Source organism: Oikopleura dioica, chromosome 2, assembly GCF_907165135.1.
Source record: "Oikopleura dioica chromosome 2, OKI2018_I68_1.0, whole genome shotgun sequence".
Taxonomy (NCBI): domain Eukaryota; kingdom Metazoa; phylum Chordata; class Appendicularia; order Copelata; family Oikopleuridae; genus Oikopleura; species Oikopleura dioica.
In genome coordinates this window covers 7,158,268-7,172,718 of record NC_137292.1, presented here as the reverse complement: position 1 = coordinate 7,172,718, position 14,451 = coordinate 7,158,268, and the positions used below count along the sequence as shown (strand labels likewise).

General features: G+C 42.1%; 3 protein-coding genes across 3 annotated transcripts; all 3 read left to right on the top strand.

The window, feature by feature from the left end:
- The first annotated feature begins 11 nt into the window (after window positions 1-11).
- LOC145700608 (protein disulfide-isomerase-like) lies at window positions 12-2,080 on the top strand. The gene is made up of 9 exons (XM_081777903.1): window positions 12-155; window positions 198-432; window positions 473-584; window positions 632-818; window positions 858-995; window positions 1,040-1,181; window positions 1,307-1,415; window positions 1,471-1,642; window positions 1,683-2,080. Exons 1-9 carry the CDS (start codon window positions 12-14, stop codon window positions 2,052-2,054), a joined length of 1,611 nt encoding a protein of 536 aa, XP_081634029.1. The 3' UTR covers window positions 2,055-2,080.
- A 3,903-nt stretch (window positions 2,081-5,983) lies between these two features.
- Window positions 5,984-6,811, top strand: LOC145699313 (uncharacterized). The gene is made up of 4 exons (XM_081776580.1): window positions 5,984-6,209; window positions 6,252-6,351; window positions 6,400-6,556; window positions 6,640-6,811. Exons 1-4 carry the CDS (start codon window positions 6,006-6,008, stop codon window positions 6,674-6,676), a joined length of 498 nt encoding a protein of 165 aa, XP_081632706.1. The 5' UTR covers window positions 5,984-6,005; the 3' UTR covers window positions 6,677-6,811.
- A 1,440-nt stretch (window positions 6,812-8,251) lies between these two features.
- On the top strand, window positions 8,252-14,133 carry LOC145697292 (uncharacterized). The gene is made up of 4 exons (XM_081774478.1): window positions 8,252-8,690; window positions 12,366-12,602; window positions 13,169-13,318; window positions 13,611-14,133. Exons 1-4 carry the CDS (start codon window positions 8,570-8,572, stop codon window positions 13,874-13,876), a joined length of 774 nt encoding a protein of 257 aa, XP_081630604.1. The 5' UTR covers window positions 8,252-8,569; the 3' UTR covers window positions 13,877-14,133.
- The last annotated feature ends 318 nt before the right edge of the window (window positions 14,134-14,451 follow it).

The following is a 14,451-nucleotide window of genomic DNA, read 5'->3' as shown; positions in this document are numbered from 1 at the left end:
AATAAAAGAAAATGAGGTTATTACTTTGGGCCTTTGCCCTTTTTGCCGTTTCCTTTGCTGAAGAAACGGTCGTCGAGGAAAATGTCGTGGTCGAAAGTGAAAATGTTGAGATTGAGGCCACAGATTCAACTGAAATCAAGGAAGAACAACAAGAGGTATTTTACAACAAAAAACGATTCTCGGTATGGTTTTTTCAGGAATACATCGAATATGTGGAAGACATTGGCGAGCTGCAAAAAATGATTGATGAGAATGAATACGTCCTTGCATATTTTTTTCATCCCGCTTGCATCCCTTGCATGGAGTTTTCCGAAACTTTCAACGAGCTTCCCCAAGCTCTCGAGGATCTCGAATGGGCTCAGAACATCGAACTCGTCCAGATCAACATGGGCGCAGATACAGAGAGAATCAAAGAGATGTACAACATCGAGGGTAAGAGAGAAAGAAGAGGAGTTGTCATTGTTGATTTCAGGCTATCCTTGGATTAATTTTTACAAAAACGGACGAGCTTCGCGATACCAGGGTCGTCGTCACATTCCCAAACTGGTGAAATTTATGGCCCGTCGAATTTTGTACAGTTTTCGGTGAGAGTCCCTTCCATTAATTCAATTGGCAATAAATCTCACCCCAGTCACGTTGAAACGCTTGATGCAGCTGAGGCACTCAAAGAGAAGTACAATGAAGACACCCAAGTGCTCTGCCTCGGATATTACCCAGAAGGCGATGCGAATATCTCCACGCTAGAATATGCAAGCGATGATTTCGATTTGGTCACAATGGCGGCTACTTTTAATGCCGATGTAGCGAAAGTCTTTGGGGTAGGAAAATCTGTCTTGCCATCGAATCTCAGTTTTTAGATTGAGAGACATGGAACATACATTTTCAAGCAGTCCATGCCAGGAAGAATCGTTGAAATGGAAGGAGAAATGACCAAGGAGACGCTGAGCTCTTTCCTTGAAAATTTTGGCAAGCCACTTGTGCAGGATTATACAGAGGTTTGATGAAAACGCATGATGGTTTGTTCAAAATGAAAATTAAGGAGCACACGATGGTTATTTTTAACAAAGATCAAGCTCATCACATCTTCCTACTCCTTCCTGATCCGACAAATGAGGAAGAAGAAACGAAATATGCTAAGATCTTGGACAACTTCATCGAATTCGCCGCAAAAGTTGAACAAGGTAATTTTCTAAGTCATTTTTGTTGAGTTTTTCTTCCATTGAAAGTAAGTGTATTTATTGTCAAGGCATTTTATGAGAGGTGGAAGTGAGTATGCTGAGCTCAACGTAACCATGTTTTTTGTTAGCGGGTCATGGGAAGGATACGCTTTTCATGGTGGCAGATGCCGACAACCCGGATAATTATCGACTCGTTGGCTTCTTCGATGTCGTGCCTGATGAGCTTCCTACCTACAGGTGAGCCACTTTCGCACGTTTATTTTTGGCATAAACCATAATTATCCGCACTCAGAATTTCCCACACGGCAACGGGAAATCGCTGGGGAAGACGAGTCATGAAGAAGAAGGAGTGGCAGCCAGATCGACTTTTTGAAGTGTTCGAAAATGCACTTGCTGGGAATGAGAAGTTCCAACTTGCCGAAGGAGCGCCGGAGAACTTCTACGAAATGGAACCGCTCTATTTGGTAAAGAAATCGTTCTATCTCACTTTGAACATTATTTTAGACAACTGCCGTCTTCGAGCAAAACATCGCCCAGCAAAAACCTCACCTTGTCCTGTTCCACCACGGCGGAAATGAACGAGAAATGGAACTCCTAAAACAAATTGCGGAAGCTTTCCCGCTTGAAACTTACAAAAAGAAGAAACGAGGCTACCCAAGAATCACCGAATTCAACATCAAGAAGAACTACATCATCGCCTCTTCTTCGACCTCTGTTCTCCGGGGCAAAGAAGTCAAAGCTGGAGAGTTTTGGCTCTTCAGAGGCTTGGAAACCATGGTCAAATACGAAGGCCCTCTAGTTTTCGACACCCTTTTCGATTGGACAAAAGAAAAGGCCAAGAAGAAGCTGCACGAGGGACAACATGACGAGCTCTGAATGATTAACTGTCCATTAGAATAATTCTAGTCTGTGTAATCTTTTTTAACTACCGAGTGCAATAAATGCCTAACTTGACGCAGATTGTTTCCGAAGAAAGTCATGATTTTTAGGGTGTTACGTCGACTACTGTCGGAAAATGGTGATTAACGGTGATTTATGGGTTGCAATTTTGTTATTTTCGAACCCAGGATTCATGAACAAAGGTGTCAAGGAAGGTATTTTTCGTATTTTCGATGTTGAGCTCTCTTAGCCACTAAAATGTTGATGGATCGCTTTGTACACGTGCCATGATCCTTGGCGATGATGTCACGCCGTGCTCGTTGACCGTGAGGGGCCTCCTTAATAAGATGGCCACACTTAACGGCTTGTTGTTAGCGCCGGACGTGCGCGTCTGTCGGTACACGAATTTATGGCCCCTTGAGTCAACAGTTAATTATCCTCAATTTAAAAATTACCTTGATGAGAATCTGAGCGGAAGAAATTTTCGCTTCTTCGATTGAGTGAATTCAAAACATCCATTTTCGAAAAAAGCATCTTTGAAAATCAGCTTGAAAGCGTTGATCAGAGGCGATGGCCTTTTCGAAAATTTATTCATCCGAGAGAAATGGAAAGGAGGCATCTTCAAAGTTCTCAGATGCCGATGACCTTTTGGAGACTCTAATCGGATCAATTTCTGTCTCTTCCAACAGAAGGTTCTTCTCTCAATGTCAGTTGAAAGGAATTTTCTTTTGACTTTCGCGGAAAAGCGCCAAATATTCGCATAAATCTCGGGCGGGGTCGGGTAAAACCATCCGGTAAATAGATTCGCGCGTGCGGCTACAAAGCACTGGCTCGAGTACTCGAGGGTGTGCCCTACTTGATCTGGGCATCTGTTACGGTGCTTGCCCGCATTTCAACTCTGGCTAATCCCTCGCCTGGAGTGCCATTGATGCCGCCGCCAATAACAGCCGTAAAGACATTTCAAGCACTGCTTTCTAGCCATTGTCTTCTGCCTTGGCGAATTTTAAGGTTGGGATTAATTCCCTGTTTGAAATGTCTTGGCGAAATTGTGCCACGCACGTGCCACGAGTCAGTAATCCAAGGATCAGAAACAATGCCCCACTTGGTGGAAAAATTATCGACCAGAGAAAGTCCTACTGCTTTCAATTAAAAGATGCAATTGAAGAGCTAAAAATTAGACACGGTGGTTATTTCATTACACATTTTCGCTCAACGGTGGTCTTAAAACAGGCCTCCGTTGTAGGTCTGATTTCTCAGAAAAACCAGTCACGTGCCAAAGGTTGACTTTCGTGACCTTTCGTTTGGTTGTATGGATAGGACATCGGCGGTGAATGTCACTGAATACATTTCGAGTTGGGGCGGTTTGTCTTACATCTGACAGCTCGCTGTCATCTCGAGACATCGTGTGTTATTTAGGGGGCTCAGGAAATCATGTTTGAGAAACAGGTACTTTTAGTGTTTGATTTCTCACTTTTTCGTTGAAATTTCAAAGATCAAGTTTGATAAACAAAATTTCAAATTTCAAATTTCAAATTTCAAGGGAAAGCGAAAAAAGTACTGATGAAACGCATAATTTCTCAGCGCGACACTTGTCATTGTTCACAAGCGGATCTGATTCCTGACAGATCCGTTTCCGGAAATGAGCGCGCGATTTTACGCGTGGCCGATGATCCACACAGGTGAAAAATCTATAATTAAAGCCGGCCAGGTTAAATTTTTTACATGCTTGGATACTGATTTCCAAGCTGGGCTGGTTGCTTCCTTGACATGAAAATTGCTCGTTTCAAGTTTTTAAAAAATTTAAGTGCCCGGGCAAGTCGATCAAGGGTGGTCTTAAAATGACCTCCTTCTGTAAGAAAAATCAGTACTTGAAAGTTTGGCAAAAAAGCACCTGGTGTTGAGCTTTAGGCAAAAAAAAAAGAACAACGCTGAGAAAAACTGTGATAAGCAGAAAGACGGTTATCACCAATCTACGAAGGGTGTATTTTAGATATCCCCGGAACATTCTTTTCAAACACGCGAAGATACATTTTGCCCGAGATACACATTGATTACACGAAAGTCGAAAGTTGTTTTGTCTAAGCCCAGTTTTTGGCTGGCGTTTGTACAGATGCCCCCACTTCCGCGCCAAATATTCAACAGGGGGTCAAAGACCTTGGGAGGCCATAAAAAACGATTCTGAATTTTACCCTTGATAACAAAAAAGGGAAATTTCTAAGGCCATCTTCCCATCAATTTTCTGTCGATCTCCACGATCTTGATGGTGAGCGGACTTGTATTTGAGCTTTTCTGTGGAATTTTGCGGTACAGTACTGTAGAAGTTGTGAATTTTTGAAAGTTTCCGCTTGAAGCTTCGAGCTTGTCAAATATTTTTGTTCGCGAACCGCAGATTTTTTGTAATCCTCAGCAGGGGAATGCGCTTGAGCCGAGACAGATTCTCGGTGGATCAGATTTGCGCGTCGTGTTAGGGAGATTACTGATCAGATTGGCTCACCGATCAAAGCGACATGTCCGGAGCGCCAAGTCTACTCGAAGGTACCGCCGACAGCACCTGCGGGAAATGGAGATTCTAACGACCGCTACTCTTGTAAGAGCTTCTACAAAGGATGATTCGGCTTTCAGGCGCTTGTAATAGAATTTGCTCTTCTGTCAAAAACCTCCTGTTCCACAAAAAAAGTCAACTTCAAGGGGGAAGACTTTTCTCCAGGAATCGAAATATCTGGGCTTGGCAACCTGAGTAGAAAACCTGAGTCAGGGTCTGAAAGAACTGAAATGAGAAGCCGCCCAGCGGCTATTTATAAAATCGAAGCCGCAAAGCGGCTTCGCTAATATTACAATTACAATATATCAAAAATTTTGGCAAAGCCGCTTTGCGGCTTCGTTTAAGAAAAAGCCGCTGCGCGGCTTTTCATTTCGGTTCTTTCAGACCCTCACTCAGGTTTTCTACTCAGGTTGCCGAGCACAGCGAAATATTCATCTTTTGTAATTTCGAATTAAATTTAAGGGTGTCACCATGCTTATAAAGAAATTAGTTGAAACGATAGTTCTGTAGAGTCAGTCCCCATAAAAATGCTGCTCCTTATCAATCACCTTTTTTGAGGTCGGTAAATTGGCGCTTCCAAAAGTTGGATAAGACATTTTGGAATTTGGAACCTCTTCCTCTGGCTCCAGTGAATCTGCGCGGCTGATAACAGCACCATAATTGCAGCGTTTGAAATCGTTTAAAATTTATTAATGCATTTGTGCACATAACCTGCCATGTCGGTTTTGGCTGGAGAAGAAAGGTATACTTTATGCATTTAGGCTGATCTGGATACAATAAGGGGATTATCGGGTTCCGCGCGCGCCGGGGATGAAAAAATGGAAAATTATCGCTCAAAAGATGCACTTGCACTAAGCTCGGCTGGATTAGTCTTCACGCTCGGACACCTCTAAGTCGACCACAACCACAACAGAACACGTGATGTTGTATAAACTTACCCTAGTGATTTTTCATTTCCGAAGTTTAAACACCTAAAACACATGGTTCTTATCGCAGATAAGCATAAAAGTGCTTAGACTGGATTATGAACAGGAGGTCTTCCTTCCTCTTCGTCGATTTTCTTCTGGAAGGTCAAGGCGAAAGGGCGAGCTTATTAGTGGCAGATGGATGGGAAGGGCCATAAATTTGTTACCATATTTCTTATGGCTCTTGATCTGTCTTTCATCCGCCGGATATGAAAATCTGCGCCAAGGCGGTTATTGGACCCATTCTGAAATCAATAAATTTTCATCACCTCGTCCAGCTCTTCTCCTTGTTAGTAATTATGGTGGGTGAAAATAAAAACATTCAAAAACAAGTTTTTTTCTTTCGTTACTTTTTATCAAGCGATCTAACCGAAACCATAGCAAGCGAATTTCCAAAAAATTCGCCAGTTTCGATTTTCACCAGTTCCGAGGCGCAGCAAAATGGAAATTGAGAAAGTAGAGCTCTCTCAGCTCGAAGATACGCTGTCAGAAGCAGCTCCTCGGGGGCTGAATGAGACTCTTCGCAGAATAAGAGAAGAAGCAGACACGGATATGCACATCCAGCTCAGAGTCGCCGAGCACGACTTAGTCACCAAACTTCAAGCTTTGAAAAACAATAATTCTAAGCTTAGCGAGCTTCAGCAGGTAAAAATGATCCAACCCTGAAATTTCTTATTCTTCCATAAGAAATACGCAGAGTGGCAAAAGTGGCAAGAAGAGCTCAAAGCGCAAAACCAACAGCTGATGGAGAAGCATTCTATCGTCGAACAGAACTTTCGCATCTCAGGTTCCTTGAAAGAACGAAATGAACTAACTGACTGTTTTTGATTTTCAGAAGCGAAAAAGCGCGAGCTGGATGAAAAGACGCAGATGCTTGAGGAGTGCCTCGAGCGAGCAAACGCTGGACTCGAACAGGCCAAGGACGATTTTCAAATAACCAAAGTCAAGAATCGACGAAGATCAGAAGCTATTGGGGCGCGATCTTCTCTCAGGAAAGAGTTCTTAAAATCACTAGAATAGTCGAAATGGGCCCGAGATTCTTCTGAAAAAAATTGTAAGGAACTCTTTTATCCAGAGATCTGGTTAAACCACGATCACAATCCGAGAGCTAAAACTACAGTAACAATAATTGTTTGAAATGGTTCTTTCCTCAACAATCACTTCTTCTTTTCATCCTTCTGAACGTGAATCACGCTCAATAAATTAACCACTCATCGCAAATAAAATCTGTGTTATTTCTTCAAAACCGCTTCGGAGGATCCTGACTCAGGTTTTTACACAGGTTGCCGAGCCCTGTGTTCATTCTTGAATTATTTTTCTCGAAAAATTCTGGTGTTCCTAAAATAAAGCCATTCTTATTTGGGCAATTTTCTCCGTATTCGTTTTTCTAGAAGAGAGACTTCAGCAATTCTGAATTGAAAATTGAGCCTTACTTTTTCTGCTCCAGAAGATCATCAATCAGAGCCACACGCGAGTTTGGTTGTTAAAAAAACAAAGCACTTTTTTCTAGTGATTGATTGTGGATTCAAGTTCAGCCAAGGTTTCAAGGTTTGTTCTTTCAATTTTTGCCTTTTTAAAGACTAAATAAAAGTAAGTTTAAAACTGAGTAGGCGTCAAAAAACTCGTACGAGTTCGACTTCCCGAAACTTTCGTCATTCGACTCAGCCCGGATCAGAAAACAGAGAGCTTTTTTATTAATAAAGGTAAGTTTCAAATTTAAAAACTCTTTTCCTGAGCTCGGCAATCTGTGAAAAAAACCTGAGTCAGGATTTGAAAAAGCATAAATATAAAGCCGCATAGCGGCTTTTGCAAAAAATAGCCCCAACGCGGCTACGCCAAAATTACAATCTGAATCTATTTTTTAAGGACCCTGACTCAGGTTTCTACACAGGTCCTGATTCAGGACTCCTGAAGGAATATAAACAGATAGTAATTTTGGTGAAGCCGCTTCGCGGCTTCGTTTTTGCAAAAGCCGCTATGCGGCTATTTATTTAGACGTTTTCAAATCCTGACTCAGGGTCTCTCCACAGGTTGCCGAGCCGAATATAAATTGAGAGAGGCCCTTAGTGACTGTCTGATAATGACACACAGGAAACAACAAAAACAAAGTTGCGTGTTTTACAATTTCGAAAATTAGTTAGCCAATTTTAAATTTCGCGTTCGCAACCGGAAACCGTGTCAATTTTCTTAATTTCCCCTCTAATGTCTTCCTGTTTCTCGTCCTGGCGTGTGCCCAAGCCCCTTCTATTCGGAAACACCTGGCGTTCTTCCCGGGAATATACATTTTCACAACTCATTTTATGAAAAAATACAAAAGAAAAATGAAATTACATTTGGAAGTCGTCAAATTGAAAAGTTGTGGTCGCCTTTCTTGAACTTTCAGGTGCAATTTGGGGTTAAATATCACCACAAAGATTTGGCAGATTTGGAACTCCCAAAGCTGGCATTTCAACTTTACATTTTGAATCGATTATGTACTCTTCAATTCTCATCCCTTTTATTTGCAGGCTAAGACTGGTCTTTTCTGACTAAAAGGAGTTTACTGAATCTGAGTTGTCTATTCAGCAAAGCCCAGAAAAGCCTGTATATCGCCACTGAGCACTTTTAATCCATAATTTCTATCAATAAATCTATCTTCCCCCATCTTGTGCCCTTCCTCCCATCTGTCCCCTTTCCCCTGAACCTCGAAATCTTCAAAATCCTCAATCAAAGACCTCCCCCTTCTCCTCGCGAAATTCGCCATCACGGCGCGCCCTCTTTTGGGGCTCCGCAGCGCCCAAGTCACCGAGCTCGGTGGAGAAAAAAATCCTCGCGCCGCAGCTTCCTAGAGCGCTAAACTCATTTTCGCCAAAAAAAGATCAAGAATAAATACGAAAAAAACACACCTTTTTTATTTTCAGAAAGAAGAAGAACTTCCGCAAAAGAGATACACGAAAGAAAAAGAAAAACACGTAGAAGTCGAGGAAAAAAAGAGAGAAAATCAGAAGATCAACAATAAAAAAACAATGCTGAAAATCATCACAGCTGGCCTTTTTCTCGGCCATGGAGCTGATGCTGTCGAAATGAGCTGCATTGATCACAAGAAAATTGTCAAAGAAAGAAGTCTTTGCGACAGGGCATTGATAGGTAAGAACATCTTTCGGCTCACCCCTTATCACTGATAAGGAAAATTTATTGATACCATAAGCGCTCGGAGATATTTTGAAGATGTCCCCTTATCTATTTTTTGTTGGAGAAATATAACGAAATGTTTTTTACCCATTTTTCTTTTGCCTAAAATTTAAGGGGGTGTCTCTCTTATTGAAGGAATTTTAAGGAGCTACAGGTTGATAAACAAGTCTTTTTCTAAAGGAGGGAAAAAGCGAGGTCGATCCAAAAACGCTGACGAAATGATGAATAATTCTTTTCGCGATTCGTGAGAACATGCAGATAGTAAATATTGATCGCAGATTATTTCGTTTTTATGTATACGACGCACCTGCCTTCTCCCCTCCGTTTCACAGCCCAGGAATTATTATCCCGCCGCTTATCCAATAATGACTTTCGGCGCGAAGTTCAAAATCCTCTTACGCGCCACGGTCGGGATTTTTTCGATTTTTAAATTGGCGGATTTGAACATTTACACGGAGTATATTTTATGTAAACAGCGGATTGGCGGCATGCTGTGATTTATATGAGCTGCTTGCTTTGGCGCCTGCGCATGCAATTTCCCCCCGCATGTTACAGCCAATTTACATACGATGTTGATCCGCTTTGATTTTTGAAATAAACATCAGATCTGGTTTCCGAACGATCTTCGGGCCTCTTCCATCGCCCCTATCTCCCTTAATTTCACCCTAATTGAGATCGGCAACCTGAGTCAGTATTTGAAAGAGCTTCAATAAAAAGCCGCGTAGCGGCTTTTACGAAAACGAAGCCGCAAAGCGGCTTCGCAAAAATTATCATTGTTGTCGGAGAATTTTAGGAAAATCAGTTAGATAATCATTTGATATTGAAAATACCGAAAATTTTTCTCTAAAAATATCTTTGCGCCGCAAAGTCTGGGATCTTTGACCGGGCGGTTAGGCTCGTGCATTGCGCGTTTGGCTCTGATCTGGCGGATTTTCGAATAAATATTTCAAAATGAAGAATTTGGGCTCGCTCGAATGGCTTTATATTCAACAATGTGACCTGTCGTTGAATTTTTTTGCGAGAGGCATTCCGAAATTCTCGGCGCGCGACCCCTCGCCAGCCAATTTAAAGTGCGTTTAATTATTACACTCGGCGCTCGTTTGAGGCTGAAATCTGAGATAAGCGGTTTCGAAAGACTTGGGGAGAAAAAGGCGGCGCTGACCACCTGATTGTGATGACCCTTCCGCCTAATCACACTTTTAAAAGATGATTCGGGGGCCTTGAGAAACGCTAGAAAGGGGACAGCAAGCTCTTTCCTTTAATATTTCTCAGAACTTCTGACTCAGGATAGACAAACGCAGACTTTTTGGTTCCCTTGACTTTTTAACGACTCTAAACCGTAATTGTCTTTACACGTCAAAAACAACTTCCTCTGGGAAAACAACATAATTCTGAACTATCGTAAAAAAGAACTCAAAAGCGAGCTCCAAAAATGACGGTGAAAAAGGAAAAGGCGTTCTATTTATCTAAGAAGGTATACATATACCCTAACCCTACTAAGAAACCGGGATTTGAACCCAACCGAAGCGTATAAAATGACCTTGTCATCCCTCGATCTGATCCATGTTCGCCCTCCTATTTATCCAAAAACAATGTTCAAACAGTAAGATTATGCAAAAGTCTTCCAGACATCTCTCCGCCCCAGTAGCTCTCTCTTTCTCTAATTCTAGCGCCACGCGACAAACCCCCTTATCGATGGGATTTGCATATCCCCTTTTTCGAAAAAATCTTTCGTTTTTTTTTTTAGTAAATTTTTTTCTTCCAAAACAAGCGGCATTTCCGCCTTGGCCAATTTGTAGCAACATCGGGCAGAAGCCAGAATTTTGAATAAAATGCGGTCGAGTAGGAAAACCCGCCCTTTCCCATGAAAAACGACGTATACGCATTTTAAATTATTACGAATTACGAATTAGTAACCAAAGGGAATTCAAAATGCGAATAAGGGAAAAGGCTTCTTAATTCTGTCGATTTTACAAGTGCTCTTGAAATATTGACACATCGTTCAGTGAGAACAGTTGATTTACGAAGAGGTCATTTATTTTCGATTTGGACTTGCCATGGTTCTGAAGTTCACAGTACAAGGTTAACTGAGCAGAGGATCTTCCTATATTTCTCGTACGGAAGCGGGTTAATCGGGCGCTAGAATCCAGAGTCTGCCATTTGGCTAGGGTTAAAGTTGGGGGGAGTTCAGGGGTTAGGGTTGGAGTTAGGGGTAGTCTTATAAAGAAGATGATTTGTAGAAGTTCCATTTTCGACCTCAGTTTATGGGATAATGATCCAGCACCTGGCCAATTATTTCAATTTTTCTGTCTGTTTTGTCGACGAAAATGAAAAAAAGTAGTCGTTGTGGGAATTTTCGTCGATTGTGCTAGCCGGATGCGATGGTGCGGGAAAATGTTTTACGTGAGTCGTAACGTGACTGTGCCCAGTCTGACATAATCTTCCCATGGATCGTTTTTGCATTTGACCTTGAAAAACTTGACCCCTATCAATTTTTAGCGAATATCTTGAAAAATGTTCCCGCAGGGGTGTCCCCTTATTCGAGTTTGCCCTTGACTTTGCTGGTCTGAGAAAGAAAGAAAAAAGTGAAACCAGAGCGCTTTTTTTCATTTTTTCTCATCGAGTAGCCAAAAAAGCTTGGGAACACGCGTACTCCTTAGGACCAACAATCGTGATGATTTTGATGAATAGTAGAGATCGCCTGTCAAAGGACGGCGGCGCGTGTGCCCAGATCTTCAGTTCAAGCTCTTTCTTTTGGGAACATACAACACATTTATATTTCTTTCCATCTTGTTGATTTAGGGTCTTTAGCTCTAATTTCTTGTGAAAATAGCAGGAGTTAAGAGTGCCACACTTATTAAAAGTCAGCAGACCGACCCTTCAAACTCATCTAAATAGAAAAAGGACAGCCTTATTTTTTCCTCGCAAAAAGGTCATTGAATTTATCTTACATAAAAATCTTAAAGTAACATCTTGAAGAACCAAACAGTCCAGCGCCCAAAGGTCAATGATTTTTTCCTCCAAAGCCGCCAATTTTCGCGCCTCTTGAAAAGTTCCGGATCAATACAATCGGTACCGGATTTGGGCTCTTCAATCAAATCTTAATTTTTTTGACGTGATCCTCCTTTTTCGGTTTTTCGATTTTGGGATCGATTCGCTGTGAAAGAGCTCACTTTTTCTTAATTGAGTTAGTACACCTAATCAATCGCAATTTTCGAATATTTCTTTTTTCGCAGATTCGTTTTTAGATTTAATAGATTCGGCCAGTTTTATACCTCCGCGGCGATTTTACATGCACCGTGCATAAGTGGTTAATATGCTCCGCTCCGGGCCTAAATTTCTGTGTATTTTTACGAGTTATTAGTCGCTCGTAGTTCCGGCTTGGCCCATTCAACGCTCTTCGAGCGAAAGTTCAAAAGATTTTTGCTTCTTCATAGTAGCAAATGGCTGTGAAAAAATGGCTGTATCCGGCTTCGAGCAGGGCCGGCTTAGTAGTAGGAGAATTCCTTTGGGAAAGAGTTTCCAGACGATTATCGTTGCTTGATTTCCTGATGCGCGTCCCTTTTGCGACATATTTTTCCCTATCTCCAAGCCCTTTTCTCTTCTCCCAGTCTCACAGTATCTCTTCAGCAATCAACGATCACTGTACCATCTCGCCCGATTCCCCAACAACTTGCCAGAACGAGAACGAAATGGAAAGGCTAGAAAAATGCGAGCGCGGCCGCCGAGAACTCATCGAACTCAACTGCCTCCCACGTGACTGTAGCTGCGACATTGACGACTTACAGTTCACCAGTAGCAAGGTCAACATGCACGTGTTCCACTGCAACACTTTCCGCAACCAGTACTTCACGAATCCTTGCTTTTGTAAGTAAAAAAGGGCCCTGAGACAACGAGACTCCTAAATTGACAGAAATAATTTGGAACTAGCAGCAATAAATTATATCTCGCATGACAGAGAATTTTCGAAATGAGTTTTTTTCGCGTACTTTCGAAAAAGAAATGTCAACCGCTCAAACGCCGGCCCCCGTCGATGATAGATGGCCGACCGGTTCAAGAGGCAATTATGCAAAATTTCGAGTGCGTGAAAAGAAACTGGGCCACGTGTTAAATTGGCTGATGGATCATTTCAGATTTTGAGAGACTCGGAAATTGTCATATTTTTTCGGTATCCAGCACCATCGCCATTCAATTAATAAATCAAAATTGTAAAAACGCAAAAAGGCGCAAGTGCGCGTATTTCCGCTGGCCCTTGAGGCGAACGCATTTATGTATTCCGCCTGCAATATAACTGTCAGGCCGCGGCCTGAATCATTTTCTAACGCTAATTCTTCATTTTACGATTTGGCGAACGGTGCACCTGAAAGCTGAACACCGTTTTTTCTCCCCAGAAATGCAGAATCAACAACTTTTCAATCAATTTTTATTTTTAGCGCACATTGAAGATCTCCAACTACGACGGCAGTTTTCCATCCCTTACGATTCCCAGTACAGTTATGTCAATCGCGATAAGATCATTCGAGTCGACACTGAGTACAGGACTGAGTCCATGCAACTCGCCAGGGATCATTCCTACACAGTTGGTAAGTAAACGGCCACAGAACCCCCCTTAGGTTAAAATCTCACTGGAAGTTTCAACTGAATAACCACAAATAGCAAAATAGCAGAGGTCCAACTTTCAGCGACCATTCTCGCGGCTCATCCCTTTTCGCGTATTTATTCAGTTGGACTTCAGCAATCGCGGATTTCGGATTCGCGGGTGGTGGAAATTTATTTTCACTCGTGCGGGCGCTCAGCTCCACGCGATCCGAAACTAGCCGATTACCCCCTTTTTGATTTTTGACCAGTTTGAACCTTTTTCTAACACTCTTTTAGCGACTGTTCTGCTCTTCGCCATCGGAGTCGCTATTCTAGTCGTCTTGGGACTCATCGGCTATTTGTGGAACTCCTCCCGAAGTGGATCCAGCTTGGACTTGTCCAAAGACGACCTTCGACAACACCAGCCTGGAAGAATCGTAATTACAGACGACAAAATGGACGAGATCGTCCGCGCCGAGCTAAATCGCTACTCCACGAAACGAAAAGCCCAAGAAAAGACGCCGGAAAAGCGGACCGTAGTGGCCCTTCCCGAGAAATGCTGACCCCATGTATGAAGTAGCTCCAAACTCTCCAATTGTACAAAAAAGAAAGATAAATAATCTGCATATTTTCGTAGCGAGCTGTGGCCCAAACAAGAATCTGTACAGAACACCCTTCCTGCTAACTTATACGTACATATATTTATACATATATTTACATAAACAAACTGCTCAACGATTGCGAAAAAAATGCTCACCTGTGCGCCAATTAGCGCCAAATGTATTGCATTTTGTCTTCATAACTGCCTCTAAGTCAACACAACAAGGAACAAAAAAAAATACCAAAAATAGTTGTCGTCTTCTATTTATTAATTATGAGCAGGTGTTAGCAGGTGCCAGGTTTTGAAGAAGCATTGAATGAAATTCGTCTTTTGTCGACTTTTCAAATTCAAATTTCAAATTCTCAAGAAAAAAAGTCGAAAAACATTGAAGAATCTCTCCTATTTGACTCCGTAAATCTTCAATTTCTCCGGAAACCTCCTGAAATCAACGATGAGCACCTCCCGAATCGACCGTTGTTTACTTTGACGATCTCGATGCATCGCAACTCTGACCTCCTCTGCTCCAGTAGCTCGGCG

Excerpts from the sequence above, each read along its gene's own strand:
- LOC145700608 (XM_081777903.1), top strand. The coding sequence starts at position 12 with ATGAGGTTATTACTTTGGGCCTTTGCCCTTTTTGCCGTTTCCTTTGCT. Across the intron at positions 156-197 it reads TCAAGGAAGAACAACAAGAG|GAATACATCGAATATGTGGA; the intron begins GTATTTTACAAC and ends TGGTTTTTTCAG. Across the intron at positions 1,182-1,306 it reads CGCCGCAAAAGTTGAACAAG|CGGGTCATGGGAAGGATACG; the intron begins GTAATTTTCTAA and ends GTTTTTTGTTAG.
- LOC145699313 (XM_081776580.1), top strand. The coding sequence starts at position 6,006 with ATGGAAATTGAGAAAGTAGAGCTCTCTCAGCTCGAAGATACGCTGTCA. Across the intron at positions 6,352-6,399 it reads ACAGAACTTTCGCATCTCAG|AAGCGAAAAAGCGCGAGCTG; the intron begins GTTCCTTGAAAG and ends TTTGATTTTCAG. Across the intron at positions 6,557-6,639 it reads GGGGCGCGATCTTCTCTCAG|AGATCTGGTTAAACCACGAT; the intron begins GAAAGAGTTCTT and ends TCTTTTATCCAG.
- LOC145697292 (XM_081774478.1), top strand. The coding sequence starts at position 8,570 with ATGCTGAAAATCATCACAGCTGGCCTTTTTCTCGGCCATGGAGCTGAT. Across the intron at positions 8,691-12,365 it reads TTGCGACAGGGCATTGATAG|CAATCAACGATCACTGTACC; the intron begins GTAAGAACATCT and ends GTATCTCTTCAG. Across the intron at positions 12,603-13,168 it reads CTTCACGAATCCTTGCTTTT|CGCACATTGAAGATCTCCAA; the intron begins GTAAGTAAAAAA and ends TTTTATTTTTAG.